The sequence below is a fragment of the Oncorhynchus gorbuscha genome, unplaced genomic scaffold, assembly GCF_021184085.1.
Source record: "Oncorhynchus gorbuscha isolate QuinsamMale2020 ecotype Even-year unplaced genomic scaffold, OgorEven_v1.0 Un_scaffold_891, whole genome shotgun sequence".
Taxonomy (NCBI): Eukaryota; Metazoa; Chordata; class Actinopteri; order Salmoniformes; family Salmonidae; genus Oncorhynchus; species Oncorhynchus gorbuscha.
The window spans coordinates 201,809-220,716 of NW_025745865.1; the positions used below are offsets into that span (position 1 = coordinate 201,809).

An 18,908-nucleotide genomic window follows, 5' to 3' on the forward strand; every position below is an offset into this window, starting at 1 on the left:
CAGTACCGAGTCAGTGTGGAGGCTATGCCAGGGAGCACATGAGTACCGAGTCAGTGTGGAGGCTATATACAGGGAGCACCGGTACCGAGTCAGTGTGGAGGCTATATACAGGGGCACCGGTACCGAGTCAGTGTGGAGGCTATATACAGGGGCACTTAGCAGTCAGTGTGAGGGCACCGAGTCAGTGTGGAGGCTATTATCACAGGGGTTCAGGTAAAGAGTAGTGTGGAGGCTATATAAGGGGGCACATCTGTGGAGTCAGTGTGGAGGCACAGGGGCACCAGTACCGAGTCAGTGTGGAGGCTATATACAGGGAGCACATGGGTACGAGTCAGTGTGGAGGCTATATACAGGGAGCACCGGTAAATGTTCAGTGTGGAGGCTATATACTGGGAGCACCGGTACCGAGTCAGTGTGGAGGCTATATACAGTACCAGTTGGTCAGTGTGGAGGCTATATACAGGGCACTTGGCAGTCAGTGTGGAGGTACAGGGGCAGTACCGAGTCAGTGTGGAGGCTATATACAGGGGCACCGGTACTCTCGCAGTCAGTGTGGAGGCTATATACAGGGGTGCACCAGTGGAACCGGTATATACAGGGGATCTTACCTAGATTAACCGAGTCAGTGTGGAGGCTATATACAGGGAGCACCAGCGGCACCAGTACCGAGTCAGTGTGGAGGCTATATACAGGGGCACTGGTACCGAGTCAGTGTGGAGGCTATATACAGGGAGCACCGGTACCGAGTCAGTGTGGAGGCTATATACAGGGAGCACCGGTAGTCCGAGTCAGTGTGGAGGCTATATACAGGGAGCACCGGTACCGAGTCAGTGTGGAGGCTATATACAGGGGCACCAGTACCGAGTCAGTGTGGAGGCTATATACAGGGGGCACCAGCACCGGTACCGAGTCAGTGTGGAGGCTATATACAGGGGTACCATGGTCAGTGTGGAGGCTATATGGGGGGGGAGTACCGAATCAGTGTGGAGGCTATATACAGGGGCACCAGTACCCAGTGTGGAGGTCACCGGTGTGTGAGGAGGCTATATACAGGGGGTACCAGTACCGAGTCAGTGTGGAGGCTACAGGGGTATAGTCAGTGTGGAGGCTATATACAGGGGCACTGGTACCGAGTCAGTGTGGAGCTATATACAGGGGGCACCAGTACCGAGTCAGTGTGGAGGCTATATACATCTGGGGGGGCACCATAATACGAGTCAGTGTGGAGGCTATCTACAGGGGGCACTGGTACCGAGTCAGTGTGGAGGCTATATACAGGGGGCACTGGTACCGAGTCAGTGTGGAGGCTATATACAGGGGGCACTGGTTCCAGTCAGTGTGGAGGCTATATACAGGGGGCACCCGGGCCGAGTCAGTGTGGAGGCTATATACAGGGGGCACCAGTACCGAGTCAGTGTGGAGGCTATATACAGGAGGCACCAGTACCGAGTCAGTGTGCAGGGGTACAGGCTAGTTGAGGTAATATGTAGGTGGGGGCGAAGTGACTTGTCATAGATAACAAACAAACAACAAGTAGAAGCAGTGTACAAAAGGGGGTGGTCAAAGTAAATTGTCCCGGTGGCCATTTTATTAATTGTTCAGCAGTCTTATGGTTTGGGGGTTGAAGCTGTTGAGGAGCCTTTTGGACCTAGAATTGGCGCTCCGGTACCGCTTGCTGTGTGAAAGCAGAGAGAACTGGAGTATAGACTCAGACAGGGGGAGTTTGACTGGAGTCTGACAATTTTATGGGCTTTCCTCTGACACTGCCTAGTATTTAGGTCCTGGATGGCAGGAAGCTTGTCCCCAGTGATGTACTGGGCCGTTCGCACTACCCTCTGTAGTGCCTTACGGTCAGATGCTGAGCAGTTGCCATACCAGGTGGTGATGCAACCAGTCCAAATGCTTTCGATGGTGCAGCTGTAGAACCTTTTGAGGATCTGGGGACCCATGCCAAATATTTTCAGTCTCCTGAGGGGGAATTGGTTTTGTCGTGCCCTCTTCACGGCTGTCTTGGTGTGCATGGACCATGATAGTTTGTTGATGATGTGGACACCATGGAACTTGATGCTCTCAACCTGCTCCACTACAGCCCCGTTGATGAGAATGGGGGCGTGCTCAGTTCTCCTTTTCCTGTAGTCCACAATCATCTCCTTTGTCTTGATCACGTTGAGGGAGTGATCAGACTGTTGTGTCATCAGCAAACTTAATGATGGTGTTGGAGTCATGCCTGGCTGTGCAGTCATGAGAGAAAAGGAGTACAGGATGGGACTGAGCACGCACCCCTGAGCGGCCCCCGTGTTGAGGATCAGTGTAGTGGATGTGTTGTTACCTACCCTCACCATCTGGGGGCTGCCGTCAGGAATTCCAGAATCCAGTTGCAGAGGGAGGTGTTTAGTCCCAGGGTCCTTAGCATATTGATGAGCTTTGAGGGCACTGTGGTGTTGAACGCTGAGCTGTAGTCAATGAATAGCATTCTCACATAGGTGTTCCTTTTGTTCAGGTGGGAAAGGGCAGTGTGGAGTGCAAAAGAGAATGCATCATCTGTGGATCTGTTGGTGCAGTATGCAAATTGGAGTGGGTCTAGGGTTTCTGGGATAATGGTGTTGATGTGATTCATGACCAGCCTTTCAAAGCATTTCATGGCTACAGATGTGAGTGCTACGGGTCGGTAGTCATTTAGGCAGGTTACCTAAATGTTCTTGGGCACAGGGACTATGGTGGTCTGTTCGAAACCTGTTGGTAATATAGACTCAGACAGGGAGAGGTTGAAAATGTCAGTGAAGACACTTGCCAGTTGGTCAGCGCATGCTCGGAGTACACGTCCTGGTAATCCGATTGCCCAGCGGCCTTGTGAATGTTGACCTGTTAAAAGGTCTTACTCACATTGGCTTTGGAGAGCTGATGGAACAGCTGATGCTCTCATGCATGTTTCGGTGTTACTTGCCTCGAAGCGAGCATAGAAGTTATTTTGCTCGTCTGGTAGGCTCGTGTCACTGGCAAGCTCTAAGCTGTGCTTCCCTTTGCAGTCTCTAATAGTTTGCAAGCCCTGCCACATCCGATGAGCGTCGGGAACCGGTGTAGTACGATTTGATCTTAGTCCTAGATTAACTCTTTGCCTGTTTAATGGTTCGTCACAAGGCATAGCGAGATTTCTTAAACGCTTCCGGGTTTCGCGCATTGAAAGCGGCAGCTCTACCCTTTAGATCAGTGTGAATGTTGCCTGTAATCCATGGCTTCTGGTTGGGGTATGTACATACAGTCACTGTGGGGACGACATCCTCGATGCACGTATTTATAAAAACAGTGACTGATGTGGTGTACTCGTTAATGCTATCGGAAGAATCCCGGAACATATTCCAGTCTGTGCTAGCAAACATTCCTGTAGTTTAGCATCTGCCTCATCTGACCACTTTTTTATAGACCGAGTCACTGGTGCTTCCTGCTTTAATTTTTGCTGGTAGGCAGGAATCAGGAGGATAGAGTTATGGTCAGATTTGTCAAATGGGGGATGAGGGAGTGCTATGTGCACCTCTGTGTGTGGAGTAAAGGTGGTCTAGAATTTTTTCCCCTCTGGTTGCACATTTAACATGCTGATAGAAATTAGGTAAAACTGATTGAAGTTTCCCTACATTAAAGTCCCCGGCCATTAGGAGTGCAGCCTCTGGATGAGCGTTTTTCGAGTGCAGTTTTAGTGCCAGCCTCGGTCTGTGGTGGTATGTAGACAGCTACGAAAAAAACAAATGAAAACTCTCTTGGTAGATAGTGTGGTCTACAGCTTATCATGAGATACTCTACCTCAGATGAGCAAAACCTTGAGACATCCTTAAATATTGTGCAACAGCTATTATTTACAAATATGCATAGGCCCCCGGCTCCTTTTTTACCAGAGGCTGCTGGTCTGTCCTGCCGATAGAAGTTATAACCCGCCATCTGTATATTCTTAATGTCGTCGTTCAGCCACTACTCTGTGAAACATAAGATATTACAGTTTTTAATGTCCCGTTGGTAGGATATACGTGCTTTCAGTTCGTCCAATTTATTTTCCAGCGATTGAACGTTGGCTAGCAGAACGGAAGGCAAAGGCAGATTAGCCACTCGTCGCCTAATCCTCACAAGGCATCCTGATCTCTTTCTGAGATCTTTCTGATCTCTTTCCATTTCCTTTTCCAGCGAATCACAGGGATCTGGGCCTGGTCGGGGGCCTGTAGTATATGCCTCGTGTCCGACTCATTGAAGAATAACTGCTTGTCCAATTTGAGGTGAGAAATCCCATTTCTGATGTCCATAAGCTCTTTTCAGTCATAAGAGACGGTAGCAGCAACATTATGTACAAAATAAGTTCCGAACAACACGAATAAACAAACATAATATCATGGTTAATATCATGGCCGACAAGACTCTCATGGTTGTTGCTGAGTATCATTAGTAACAATGGTTAGTGCAGGCAACAGAGGACAGTATAGCCTATTGTTGTACACTGTTCTCCCTATTATCATTCTATGTACAAACATTTTCCAACATTACCAGGGGTTGAAGAACTGATTGTGGCAATTTTCTGAATGAATCAAATCAGCAATTTCTTTCTTCCGTAAAGGCTCTCCAAACCTGTTTTTTTATGATTCATAAATATTTTCCTAACCCTAAATAATCTACAAGATCAGAGTATGTTTTGATCTACCAATTGGTGCTGAAACAGAGATGGCATACAGAGGACTTGATTACATAATTCTATTTCATTTATTGAACACTAATATTCTGAACCCGTTCTCTCTAAATTTTCTATCGAGTCTGTTGACAAAATTCTACCTAAAAGGTACACCGTATTTAAAGAGATTGCTTAAAATAAATGTACTGAAATGTACTTTTTATTCTGAGAACCCAAGGGAACCAGGCCTCAAATTACGCAGCTGCACAAGGTATGTCTGAATATCAACTACTGAGAAGTGCGTAGGAAAGGAAATTCTGAAAGGCATATTTTTCTTTGTGTGAATCAGGGTCATAGGTTTAACCTACAGTGTTAAAACAACACCCTACAGTGTTTTAAAAAATATTTTAAAAATACTGTAACACTACATGTCATTCCCTAACACTGAGTAAGTGTAACAGCATCAGCACTAACAAAGTGGTCATTTATGTCAGAATTTGAAACACCCATGGTGTTAGGGACCCAACACTTTTGCTGTGTACTGGGCCGAACTGAGCCAGCCTGTACTGAGATGGCCTGGTTACATTGTTGGAACCAGTTTGGTTCGGGTCAGGATGATAAAGGTGACTTAAAACAAGCAGGGAATGAGAGTATAACTTCATCATTTTATACATTTATTTTTTAATTAATACATGAGGTAGACAAGGCTTCAACCAAAATGAGATGTGGCAAATATCACAAGAAGACTAGAGATAAAAATGATTAGCTTTTAATTGTAAATGAGAGTCACACCTATTGTTCTCTCATATTATTCTGACACTTCTTTACTATTAATCAACATTTCAGTGTCACATCATTTAGCAGGAGAACTCATTTTCACCAGGAGTCCCTGTAGTCCATAGTTATATGGCACCAGAAATGAATCTGTAAAAAATACCCTGTATTTCTTAACATCCATTAACACGTACAAATGTAATAATAACATCAACAAGTGTTCTTAGTCTGTGAGAGACACCATGTGGCGGTGTGTGTTGGTTTAACACAGTTAACACTTCTGATACAGCGATAACATTCTGACTGAACCCACAGTGCAATTTCCCTTTATCTGATTGAAGTGGGACATTAGTTTATTGAAGCCCCAAAAATGATCATGCTCAATAAAACATTTTATAGATTGAAGCATGTTTACTAGCGCATGCCTCCAGAATCATTGGGTCATGTTCATCAGGGCACTCAATGGAAAACATTTTTAAAAGCTGCAAAAGTACAACAAAAATAAACCTAACTGGAAAAGTCCAGGTAGGCCCTCAGTTTTTTCCAAATAGTGCCCAATGAACTTGACCCTGGTCTAGGCCCTTGGCTTATCTAAATGGCCACGCTGTTCTCCACCAAAGCAGGGTCCATGTAGGTGTATGGAATTGGTAGTCCAGAGTTCCTGGCCTTGACGGACTCGCTGAAGACCTTCAGATCCGTCTGGAATTTCTGAATCATCCTGCAGGGTGGTATCTCGTTGAAGTGCTCCTCTGGGTACTGGCCAAGGGTCACCTGCATATGGAGAATAATTGAAGTTAATGTTATGATATTGCTAGTTACTAAATCATTAACATTAAAAAGCACATGTTGTCATGATGTTGCCCTCTTTGGGTACAGCGAGCACCCCTCCCTCTGCACCAGCCCTTTTCTATGCACCATCCCCCTACCCCCCTGTCTTCTACACCGAGGCTGCTGTGGTCAGAGAGAGGTCGTAAATTCCTGGAGGAGATTATCTCCTCATGGCCACAGTATAGTGAGAGAGTAAAGTTTTCATAGAAGAGAACAAAGGAATTTCTTCCTCCTCACAGAACTTGAGGTCCGAACATTTATGTCCTGGAGATGGTATAAAAGATCGGCGAAGAATCCAGCTACGAACTGGTCCTTTTGGTACAATTTTGTGAAACTCATGGGAGACGATACCATAAAGGGCTATTACCATAAAGCTGTTTATATAATAACCTTTATATAATAAACTCAGATATGAGGTTTACATCTAATTGTTGTATAAGATGAATGAGTGAGGATGATACTGTTTGTAAAATTATGTAATGTGATTTTGGACTGTTTAATGAAGGAAACTCCACTTTCCTTTTGAGTTTAACTAAATCAGAGGACCGCCCATGAGCACAGTTAGGACCTGGCGTCATGAGACAGCTTTTTTCTGCTCTCCCGAATAAAAGCCCCACCTTGATAATTTCTCAACAGACCATGTTTCTCTCAATTACGAGAGGACAAAGGTTGCAGACCAGCTTACCTCGATAATGAGAGGGCCAAGGTTTGAGACCACACTGCTGAATCTTTTAACCATCCCACGTGGTTAAACTCTTAGACTATCGATACCGACAGAATAAGAACAAGTCTTTGATATTAATTACTAGTCTGCAGCTAGGAATTCGGTATCATTGAACGCGAAGACCGACGACCCTTGATAGAAACATCTATCCAGAACAAACAAAATCAAATCAAAAATCAAATCATGAATGAATGTCACTCTGAACGATCCATTCTAAACATGACAGAGAGGGCGGACAGACTCTCCAACAGAAACAAACTTTTCAACAGAGACCCCGATGACACACTGAGCGTAAATATATATATTGATTGTAATTGTTCCTGAATGAGTGAGCGTTCATGTGCAAAGGATTAGCATTTCAATTGTTATAATTATCAACTGTGTGTTGTCTTATCTCAGTCGACCCCCACTTTCCTTTTGTCTACCAAGCCGCGATGCCGGTTTATCCCACTAGGGAAACTCCGTTATCATATCCTTGTAACTATCTACTGTTTGTTTATGCATTTCTGTGAATTACTTGGTTAGTAAATAAATGATTTAATTCAATTGAGGTATGGATGACTCATAGTGAAGACTGGGTTCGTGCAGATAGCCAACAATTTACGATGTTTGGAATGAGACGAATGTGAGGTAAAGTAAATAGTTCATTAATTAAGAAGACTAATTGATCAGATATTAAAATATCTGAAAAGTTGTATGAGGAAAATTATAACTTTGTAATCTAAATATTTTCCTTGGTGCCCCGACTTCCTAGTTAATTACAGTTACATGATTAATCAGTTTAATCGCGTATTAAACTTAAATAAGTCTTCAGTCTAATGATGCCATAGATACGACAACGTAAATAGGATATTTTGTAGCTAATTATAGTATTTTGGGCCTAGATGATAATGATAATAGTTCATGAAAGATGTCAGACTCACAAAGTCACTGGATTGCTTGCTAAGGAGCCACATGGTGGACATGCCCTGTGCTGTTGTGCCAACATCTGGGAAGGTCTTCAGCATGGTGCTCTCAGTAGACTGCCCCTTAGTGGTGGGAGGTGGCTGTTGCAGGGAGATGGGGGTGTTGGGCATCCAGCCACCATAGTCATACTGTAACATGAAGAAAAATGACTGATTATTACTGACATCCAATATGGTGGTATTCTGAAATGATATGATAGTGGCAAGGAATTACAGACAAAACCTTGCAACATTTTTACAAATACGTATCTTCCTAAATGGTAGAGGAGGCAGAAAACGTCAGTAGTGCTTAGATTTAGATTTATAACACACCTGAAAAGAAGTATGGGCTACGCTACACCCACCTGTCCAGAGTTGACAGCAGAATGCTGGCCTGAGCAGGTGAAGATCACCACGGTGACGAACTTGACGACCTCTGGCACAGTAGAGAAAGACTGAGGGATTCCTGGACAGAAAGATAAGAACGGAGAGAGGTGTGTGACGAATGGAGTTATGCCAGTGGAGCTGGGTGGACTGTTACTATAGGACAGTCACGTCCATGGAAGTTGTGAGTTATGCCGGGGAAGTTATGGACCAGAAACCAAAAAACATATTGGCAAAAACAAGACATTTCACCATACGTCATTACAACACACCCCCATATTACCCTGTACATCGTCACCTGTGCATTCTTGGGCCAGGAAGCCATGGTCAAAGATATCCTTGATCCAGTTCTGTACTTCCTGGTCTTCCCGGACCTCTGAGTCACTCTTGTAATAGAAACGAATCACTTCCTCTACAAACCTATACGGAAGGCGACAACGGAAGAACGAAGGAAGAAGATATCAAATCTATGTAGAGCTATGCTTTCACTGTAGATTCTACCAGCGGATGATACTGTACTACCACCATGTAGGTCTGCTCTACTGCTCTGTCGTAGCCTACCTGTGGATGATGTCCCACAGCTTGAGTCCATCATCCCTGTAGTAGTTGTTGGGGACTGACTCCAGACCTCGTGCAGTGATGTCTTCCGGCATACAGAGGGAGCTGTAGGTCAATGAGGCCACAGATCTCCTCAGGATCTCATTCATCGCCTCTCCGCCCGAAGCAGCAAACTACAACGTCACTTAAAGTTACTTGATTACATAATTCTGTAACATTATAATGTACTTTAACTAAGCTGCAATATTACACTGGTTCTATGAGAGATAGTGAACCTACCAGCAAGTATGTTGACCAGGAGGGCCAAATGACAATACTTGGGGGTACTGTAGGTTCACTAAAAGAAATAGAACCGCATGTACGCTGACTCTGACACAACTTCCATGGATGTGTGATTCCTAATATGGACACCACACACTTCTATGGAAACAGTCCACTCAGTAGCCTACCTGAGGGAAAACTCCTTCATCAGCTATTAGAAATGCCCGGGCCAAGAGGTTGATCTGGAGGGTGTAGCGGGTGTGTGGAATCAGAAGCTAAAGCAGTAAACCAGGGTGGAGAAAAGGATGGATGGTCAACAATCTCAAGAGAGAAACCGTCATTAGTAAGGTGTATTATACTTTCATGTGTCATTATCCTCTGTCATGGTCCAAACACACCAAGACAGTCGGGAAGAGGGCACGACAATGCCTATTCCCCCACAGGAGACCGAAGAGATTTGCCATGGGTCCTCAGATCATCAAAAGGTTCTACAGCTGCACCATTAAGAGCATCCTGACCAGTTGCATCACCGCCTGGTATGGCAACTGCTCGGCATCCGACTATAAGGCGCTACAGAGGGTAGTGTATATGGGCCAGTGCATCACTGGGGCTAAGCTTCCTGCCATCCAGGACCTCTATACTAGGCAGTGCCAGAGGAAGGCCCCAAAATTTGTCAAAGACTCGAGTCACCCAAGTCATAGACTGCTCTCTCTGCTACCGCACGGCAAGCGGTACTGGAGCGCCAAGTCTAGGTCCAAAGTGCTCATTAACAGCTTCTACCCACAAGCAATAAGATTGCTGAACAATCAATTAAATGGCCACTATTTATATTGACCTCACCCCTCACTTTACCACTGCCAACATGTACAAATTCCTCAATTACCGCGAGTAACGTGTATTCCCGCACATTGACTCGGTACCGGAACCACCTATATATAGCCTCGTTATTGTTATTTCATTGTGTTATTTTTTTGTACTTTAGTTGATTTAGTCAATATTTTCTTAACTCTATTTACTTAAAACTGCATTGTTGATAAGTAAGCATTTCACGGTATGGTCTACAGCTGTTATATTCGGTGCATGTGATCCTTGGAGCACTATACTTTTCAACTGGACATGCTATGCTATATTATGTTATGCTTTTTTATATTATGCTATGCTATATTATGTTATGTTATGCTATGCTATGCTATATTCTGTTATGCTATGATATATTATCTTGTTGTATGCTATATGATGTTATGCTATTCAATGCTATGTTATGCTAAGCTATATTATATTATGCTATGCTATGCTATATTATGTTATGCAATGCTATGTTATGCTCAGTGGAGGCTGCTGAGGGGAGGACAGCTCATAATAATGGCTGGAATGGAGTGAATGGAAGCCATGTGTTTGATAACATTCCACTCCAGCCATTACCACGAGCCCGTCCTCCCCAATTAGGGTGCCACCAACCTCCTGGGTTTATGCTATGTTATGCTATGCTGTGCTGTGTTATGTACCTTGTAGAGGGGGTGCACCATGGGCATGTTGCGCAGCAGTGCTACAGCGAACACCTCAGCAAGGAGGTGAGTGCGCAGCAGGTGGACGTTGAGCTGGTGCTCTTGAAAGTCAGCGCTCCTCACAAAGATCTTGGCCAGGAGCCAGTCATACTCAGAGTCAGTAGGAAGGAAGATTGGGTTGTCTTTTGCAGGCTTCTGCTTCAGCTGTGGAGAGAGAGAGTGTTCGGTACCTCATAGATGGCTACCAACAACATTATCCCTGTTTAATGGAAAAATACAAATAATAACAATAGCAGGATTCCTTTTCGGTGCTACATAGAACCCTTTTTGAAGGTTCTGTAAATAACCATGAACTTAAGGTTATAAATGGAACGTTTATGGTGCTATAAAGAACCCTTTCCTAAAGTTCTATAAATAACTATAAAAAATGGTTCTACATAGCACCAAAAAGGGTTCTGCTATCGTTACAACTCTTTTTGGTTTAGGGCTTGACATTCACTTTTTTAGCCACTTGTCCTTAGGACAAGTAGGAAACATTTTTACCAAAAGCTCAAGACACACAAAAATGGTCTGTAACACCATTTGTACATCATCGTATGATGCAAGGAACCACTTTGCAAAATGAAATGCATTACTAGATTTTTTTAACCATAGAGAATCAGACAAACATGGAGGCTACACGCTGTCTATTGGCTTCATCGCATATTCAATCAGTCTCAAAATACAACACTACCCCTTTAAGGCTCTCCTGCAGGATGGTTGGACACCCTTGATAGTATATAAAATGTTGCAACATTACAATTACAACCAAAGAGCCTACTTGTTATGTCTTTATAATTAAGGGCTTCCTGTCATCACTGGGATGATACAAAATATGTCTACGGTTCTACAGATTCAAAATGCATACAACCACTGCACATGAAAAATGTAAAAATGCAACAGGACTGACACAACAGATCAGACCGTTTAGTTTAAAATGTTGATACATTTGTTCACAAAGGAAAAATAGGTTTTATTCATATTATAAGCTCAACAATGCGCACATGGCTTTAGGCTAATGTTAGTGGCATTGTTGAATTGGAATTCATAATAGCAAGCTAGGACTGATGGTTTGTTTGGCTAAACTAGCTACTAGGACTATTTTTGGTTACCCAGGCAACGAGTGATCGCATCTAGTAAACTTGCTATTTATTTCAGTGGATGTTGAACTCATTTATCCCTGCCAAATGAACACATTTCTAGCAGTAAATGTGCTAAATTATAGCCATGTTATAAAAGGGATAATCAACTCGGGGCTGTAACGGTTGTCGTCTTCCTCTTCTGAGGAGGAGTAAGAAATATCGGACCAATATGCAGCGTGGTAAGTGTTCATCATATTTAGTCCACTGAACACAGAAAACAAGCGAATAAAGGACCATACCAGGCCTAAACATAGAAACACAACACCTAGACATACAACATAGAATACCCACCCACATCACACCCTGACCAACATACAAAGCAATCTACGGTCAGGGCGTGACAGGGGCTCTATGCGTACTCTGGAAAATAATGTAACTCTGTGGAAGGTTAGTTCCACTCTGCTAGCGCGTTGTGGAACACACCTCATTATTAATTATTTTCCAGAGAACACATAGTCGTTGATTATCCCTTACACATTTCACAAGACACTTTCACTAGCTATAGTCATATTTAACATGTAATGACACAATAACACAAAGATAAACTGGAATGACACTCTCACTCAAAAAGAGCCTTGAGCAAACCACAACCCAAAATAATTATGATCTGCCCCCCCCCCACACACACACACATTTGAATTACCACAAAAGAGGAAAGAACCCTTTTCTGAACTCCAAAGAAGCATTGAAGACCTCAAAGGTTTCACATAAAACCATCACCCTTCCTAAAGAACCCTTGATGAACCATATGTTCTAAGTGTGTAATGCATTAATTCAAAGCATTTGAAGACAATATCAAACATATTTTCTTTGGGCGCTGTCAGATACAGTGGAGGCTGGTGGAGGGAAACATGGGGAGGACGGGCTAGTTGTAATGTTTGGAACATAAAGAAGGGAGTGGTAGTAATGAGCCCGTACTCTCCACCAACCTCCATGGGTAAGTGGGCTCTCTAAAGGAGATTGAAACATGATGGGTTTACAGACTCTCTCACTTGTAATGGTCTCCGTGATTGTAGTCTTCACTTCAAAGTTAGTTAGTGCAACCTTACCTGGATGGCGATGGGAACCAGCTTGTCATCAGGGGTTCTGTAGAGCAGAACCAGAGGAGCCGCCATGTACTGTTTTTTCGTATGGATCACGTTTGCCTTTAATCCATCCAGGTTCTTGTAGTCAAGCAGGAATATGTTGCCGCTCTGTTTGGGATTGGATGACATGGGAGAATAAATCCAACAGTTACAATGCAGGTTGTATTACAGGATTACAGTCCACTTTCTTGATATTTTGGAATGGGACAGATATTGTAGCTCTGTGTTTTACTAGGATTATCCCAAAAAACATCCAATAAAGTTATTTTTGAGATTATATTCTTGGATTTTAGGGTCACCATCCGCCCACAAAAACATCAAAGAAAGTAATACTGGGATGTTTTTCATTTTTTCAGTGACCAGGTTTCATCCAACATTTTTGAAGTACATGTCAGATAGAAAATGTCACGATTGGCCTGAAGGAAACAGAATGTTTGTCTGTAAACCCTCAGCATGTCAACAAAACAAAATATGCTAGACAAGGTGGGATATTTTTGTGTCTGTAAAATGTTTTATGTGAGAAATGGTGGTGGAATGGCACTTTTATGTGCAAAAATTGGATATAATAACCATCATATCTAAGTAAACTTGGAGTCACATGACATGTTGTGTGGTCCTCTCACTACGACTCAGGAAAACATGCAGTTCATTAGATGAAATAAGTTATGATGAACTTCACAGGGTGGTGAAAGTGCACAGTGATGAACCTGATGCTCCTTTCCAATACATATCTAGGGTCATTTTCCGGTGACGTGATGTCAGATGCTTGACTGCCAATGATAAATAAAATTATATATTTTTGTCCATATAATTATAATATAATAATGTAGGCTTATACCTGCACTGTATCTGCCAGCTGTTGGCTAGAGTGCACGAGCCAAGACCAGAGTGGGCACATTCGCTATATAACAGAAAAATTATTGTGACAAAGCCATCAGTTGAAAATGCGATGGAAATGACATTTACATGTTTAAATGTTTTATGTTTTGGTACATGGGAATTTAACCACAAAGGTTATTTTTATGTTTTGGTACATGGGAATTTAACCACAAAGGTTATTTTTATGTTTGGGTACATGGGAATTTAACCACAAAGGTTATTTTTATGTTTGGGTACATGGGAATTTAACCACAAAGGTTATTTTTATGTTTGGGTACATGGGAATTTAACCACAAAGGTTATTTCTATGTTTGGGTACATGGGAATTTAACCACAAAGGTTATTTTTATGTTTGGGTACATGGGAATTTAACCACAAAGGTTATTTTTATGTTTGGGTACATGGGAATTTAACCACAAAGGTTATTTTTATGAGCACTACGTCATCACACAGATTTATATCCGCAACAGGTCAATTTGATGGAAACATCTATCGTGGGGAAATGTGCATATTGTTTTTATGCGGAATTGAGAATATTTGCATGAAAATCTATCGCCAATTGGATGGAAACCTAGCTATTGAGAAACATACTGGATGGACCTCCACAAATGTAATCTGTAGGTCCAAAAAGGAATCTGGTACATGGTTCTGATGGTCCAAGAAAGTGGACGTCTAGACATCCAACAAAGGGATCTCTATTGACTTCCATTGATAATTGTGAATATCTAAGATATTCACCTTGGTCCAAGAGAACTGCCCCTAATCCAGCGCCACCCTTGGTAGAAGTGGTACTGCAATAATTTAGGCAACTTTTAACAAATAGTCCCATTTTGACATACTATACAGTACCTGCAATTCCTTTAGGAGGCTGGACGATCCACGAAGAGAGGGCTTGACCATGTCTTCTGTGACGGGGAAATTTGCTGGCAACTCAGAGCAGCGACGGATCAAAATGGGGTTGCAGCCGTTCAGATACTGGTACCCGAAAAACTCGTCTTCCTTCCAGTGCTTCTGTGCGTAGTCTGGAAGGAGGAAATTCTGGGTCGTATTAATTAGTGCACACCATAGTAAAACCTTTTGCAACAGAAAATAAAATCAATAGTTCCTTATTGGACAGGTATTCCCTCCCTGTTTCAGTCTGTTTTCTTCCAGATGATGCCTAGTAAACCAGGGTCATTTTCAGTATGTAGAATACCAGTCAAAGTTTGAAGCTGGTGGAGAGAATGCCAAGAGTGTGCAAAGCTGTCATCAAGCCAAAGGGTGGCGACTTTGAAGAATCTCAAATCTCAAATATTTGTTTAACACTTTCTTGGTTACTACATGATTCCATATGTGTTATTTCATAGTTTAATTGTCTTCACTATTATTCTAAAATGTAGAAAATAGTGAAAATGAAGAAAAACAACTTGAATGGGTAGGTGTGTCGAATCTTTTGACTGGTACTGAATGTAATATTGTTATTTGAAAAAATTCAAGTAGTATTACTGCCCCCTTTCTCTTTGTTTCAAAACGTTTACCACCTAATAAACAGGCCCCTGGAGTTAATATTGCAAAAGCACCTATGAAATGCACTCACCTGAGATGACAGTTCTATTGAGGCAGACATTGCTGATTTCATCAATGCTTTTCCAGCTCTTCTTGCTGTCAGAATACCCCATTAGATTCAGCTCAGTGATCCTACAGAATGGAAGACAAGGAACTATGTCAAGCTGAGCCAATAGAGTTTCGCAGAGCAAATGTACAACTCAACAATATAAATGAATGGAATACTTTAGAAGAGTATTAATGATCTTCTGCAGGAAGTGCTGTTTGAACTGTCCTTAGAGGATGAATTATGGCTGTCCTGCATAGTTGCAAAAATATGCAAGTGTGTGCAACCTAAAATGTTAAACTCACCACGTACTGGACAAAGGAAAAAATCTCAAATCCACACTGAACTATTCTTAAGTTTTAATGTAATTATCAGCAGGAGAGGGCAGAGCAATCAGACCAATTTGGGCGACATACTTCATCAGCTTTTGGAGAAAAATTCACACATTCACACATTCACACATTCACACATTCACACATAGTTATAAATGATGAAACATTGTCGTATCTTTTTTCACAATCATAATTTACATTCATTATTCACATACATTATTCTACTATTTTCACAACTTCTAGTCCCTAAAAATACATTAAATGCCTTTTGAACCCGGCACCCAACAACTTTTTGTTACTACAGACTTTCGAGTTGAGCACGCCAATTCCTCATTCTGTAACTTACCACATAACCACATAGGGAAGCCATTATGAGTAGCACATTGCATTCTCGTGTTGTGTACTCAAGTCGGGTATACATTTGGCTTAGGTGAGGAACTCACCCGGTGCCGGCGGTGAAGAGGAACTGGGTGGCCTTGGTGAATGAGAATTGGATCTCGCTGGGAAGATCCAGAGGGTTGTCTGCCTTCATGCTGCCAGGGAAACCCTGCTTGTAGGTATCCCAGCTGAGGAGGAGGAGGAGGAGCAGGAGGAGCAGGAAATATATGGAGGTTGGTCAGATATAATGGACAGACTGGGCAGCTAGGACGAAAGACCACACAGCACCTACCAGTACAGCTCAGTTCTCGTCTTCATCTCTAGTTCCCTGCTGTACCTGGCAAGATGATTAGTTTCATCACAGAGCCTTTTAGCTGAAAAAATAAACAATAATAAATCAAGTTAATCACACATATTATTGCACTAATCCTTCAGAACCAGTGTTGCATATATTACTGTATGTACGGTGGCCCTAAGAGGCAAAGTAGCTTTTAAAACATAGTGACATCATGCACACACAAAGACAATGCCCCCCCTCCACCCACAATGGCTGCAAGTATCCACTTTTTCCCCAAGCATTACTCATTCTAACATGTCTGCATGTGATGTCGTTTCATAACGTCACACTGTGCTGACCTGTGCCCTCTCTGAACAGGTGCACTTCCTTGTCCATAATCCAACGGTAGATAGGGAACTGGCATGTGCCTCTCTCTGGCGTCGTCACGACAACCTTGGATGGGAACCAGGCATCCAGGGGGAAGAGTGGGAGGGGCTGTTTGTCCAGCTCTATCAGCACCAGCTTGCCGAGTGAAAAGGGGCACACCACGTCAAATTCACGAGACCCCTGCAGAGAGAGCAGGGGAGAGAGAGAGAGATGGAGGAAGTGAGAGATAGATGGAGGGAATGAGAGAATGAGATGGAGGGAGGGAGTGAGTGAGAGAGAGAGAAAGGGAAGGGCAGAGAGAGAAGATGAGAGAGAGAGCGGAATCTGGACTGTGTGAGAAAGCAAGTAACAAAGGCAAATATAACTAATCCTGGACTACCAGTATTATTACTTAAGGGTCCAACATACAGGCAACAAAGTCTTCATGTCATATACACTCTATGTGTATGAACATATTGGGTGCGTTTAGGTGTGTTTTGAGTACAGCATTTGAAAAATGTAAATGGTAAGTCTTATTGAAGCTAGAATCATTTGATGCTACATCCATTTTTATAATTATTAATTATATATACCCATAGATTCTTGAAGAATATCATTTTTAATTGCTAAGTTCAGCTGACGTAACCAATCAGAACCCAATGATTGTAAGCAATGTAAATGTGAACAAACACGAAGCTATAGCCACAAAACATGGTTAAAAATACACATTCTTCTATGAGTTTGAGAATGGTGACATTTCTACAAGCCCATCCCTCAGCTTTTTACCAAAACAGAGGCGGGGTGCCTCTTTGTTATTGTTTCAATTAAGGATTCTAGATTTAAAGATAAATATCTCTTAGTACTGATAGGAGCACTGACTTACTGTGTCTTGATAGAATACTCCCTTCATGCTAGTGAGCCACGTGCGCTTACTCTCTCCTTTTTCACCAATCAGCTTGATGAAGATGTTGTTCATCGTGGTGGCAGTTGCGATGTTGTGTGTGTGCACAGTCACCTTGTAATTTGGCATTTTGACTCTGAAAAACACTATGATAGCCTTATCTGCACACACTGACACTGCACAGCAAACAACAGTTCATTCAATGTAGGCAGTGCAAATATTTCTGCAAATATTTAGACTTGCATGATATCTATTGATCCATTTTAATAACAAAAACTGTTTTGAGGGTATTCTTGCTAGAATAACAAACTTGCAAAGCCACAGTTATTGCATACACACAGCATGTTCCGGGACATTTTGAACAAGCAAATGGCAGTGAGCAAATTAACCATAGACAGGAGTAATATGCTAATTCAATGTGCATATTATCCAAAATACCCATTGCATTGTGTGCATTGCATTCATGGCTCAGTACACTGATCTTTGGTTAAATAATAGCCTCCTCATTCTACACATAGTTGAAGAAAACAAAACATGAAATCACGCTGCACATCAAGTTGAACTGTATTTTTTGCACACATCTGTGCTCTTTCGCTTGATGAAAATGTCTTCCATATTATCAACAATTAAACATTCAGAGTTCCCTTACCTGATTGGTTGATAGTTTGTAGTACCCTGTTAACTTTGCCTTAACATGCATGTAATGATCACCTTCCATACTGCTTGTTTTATACCTGGCTGGAGTTGTGTGCAGAACCCTGAGTACATATTGGGTGTTTACTTCCCTCCATTGACTTTGCTCATCCTGCATGATAAATTCTGCCACTGTTGATAGCGAAGCGTTAACCAATCACCTATTGTAAATACACGGCAGAAGTGTTGAATCTGCTTGTAAAGGTTGAGCCATGGTTGAAAGGGTGTTGTAATGCCACTTTCCCAGTTCTGAGGGCATGCAGTTAAATGTTTGCTCAGCACTGCAATGCAAGTTACATGTGGAAAATTGAATTGTTGTCACAGACTCTGTTTAGGTGGTCTGCAAGATATCCAAACAGGATTTCACAAGTCTTTCACAAGCCACCGGGGTCTGACAATATGGATGGAAAATTACTGAGGATAATAGCGGACGATGTTGCCACTCCTATTTGCCACATCTTCAAACTACTTGAAAGTGTGTGCCCTCAAACCTGGAGGGAAGCTAAAGTCATTCCGCTACACAAGAGTACTAAATCCCCCTTTATTAGCTCAAATAACCGACCAATCAGCCTGCTACCAACCCTTAGTAAACTTTGTGAAAA

General features: G+C 42.5%; 1 protein-coding gene across 2 annotated transcripts; it reads right to left on the reverse strand.

Annotated features, from left to right (window-relative positions):
• Nucleotides 1–5,975: 5,975 nt before the first annotated feature.
• On the reverse strand, nt 5,976–18,393 carry LOC124020730 (polyunsaturated fatty acid lipoxygenase ALOX15B-like). 2 transcript variants are annotated; one of them, XM_046335988.1, is made up of 15 exons: nt 18,263–18,393; nt 17,596–17,749; nt 16,706–16,913; nt 16,362–16,443; nt 16,135–16,257; nt 15,345–15,445; nt 14,618–14,790; nt 12,854–12,997; nt 10,624–10,827; nt 9,307–9,393; nt 8,861–9,030; nt 8,598–8,719; nt 8,281–8,381; nt 7,895–8,065; nt 5,976–6,190 (listed from the first exon to the last, which is right to left on the reverse strand). In XM_046335988.1, exons 2-15 carry the CDS (start codon nt 17,740–17,742, stop codon nt 6,011–6,013), a joined length of 2,013 nt encoding a protein of 670 aa, XP_046191944.1. In that variant the 5' UTR covers nt 17,743–17,749; nt 18,263–18,393; the 3' UTR covers nt 5,976–6,010. The 2 variants fall into 2 exon arrangements, with proteins under 2 accessions (XP_046191944.1, XP_046191945.1); XM_046335989.1 differs by lacking the exon at nt 18,263–18,393 and having other exon boundaries at nt 17,596–17,769.
• Between the last annotated feature and the right edge of the window lie 515 nt (nt 18,394–18,908).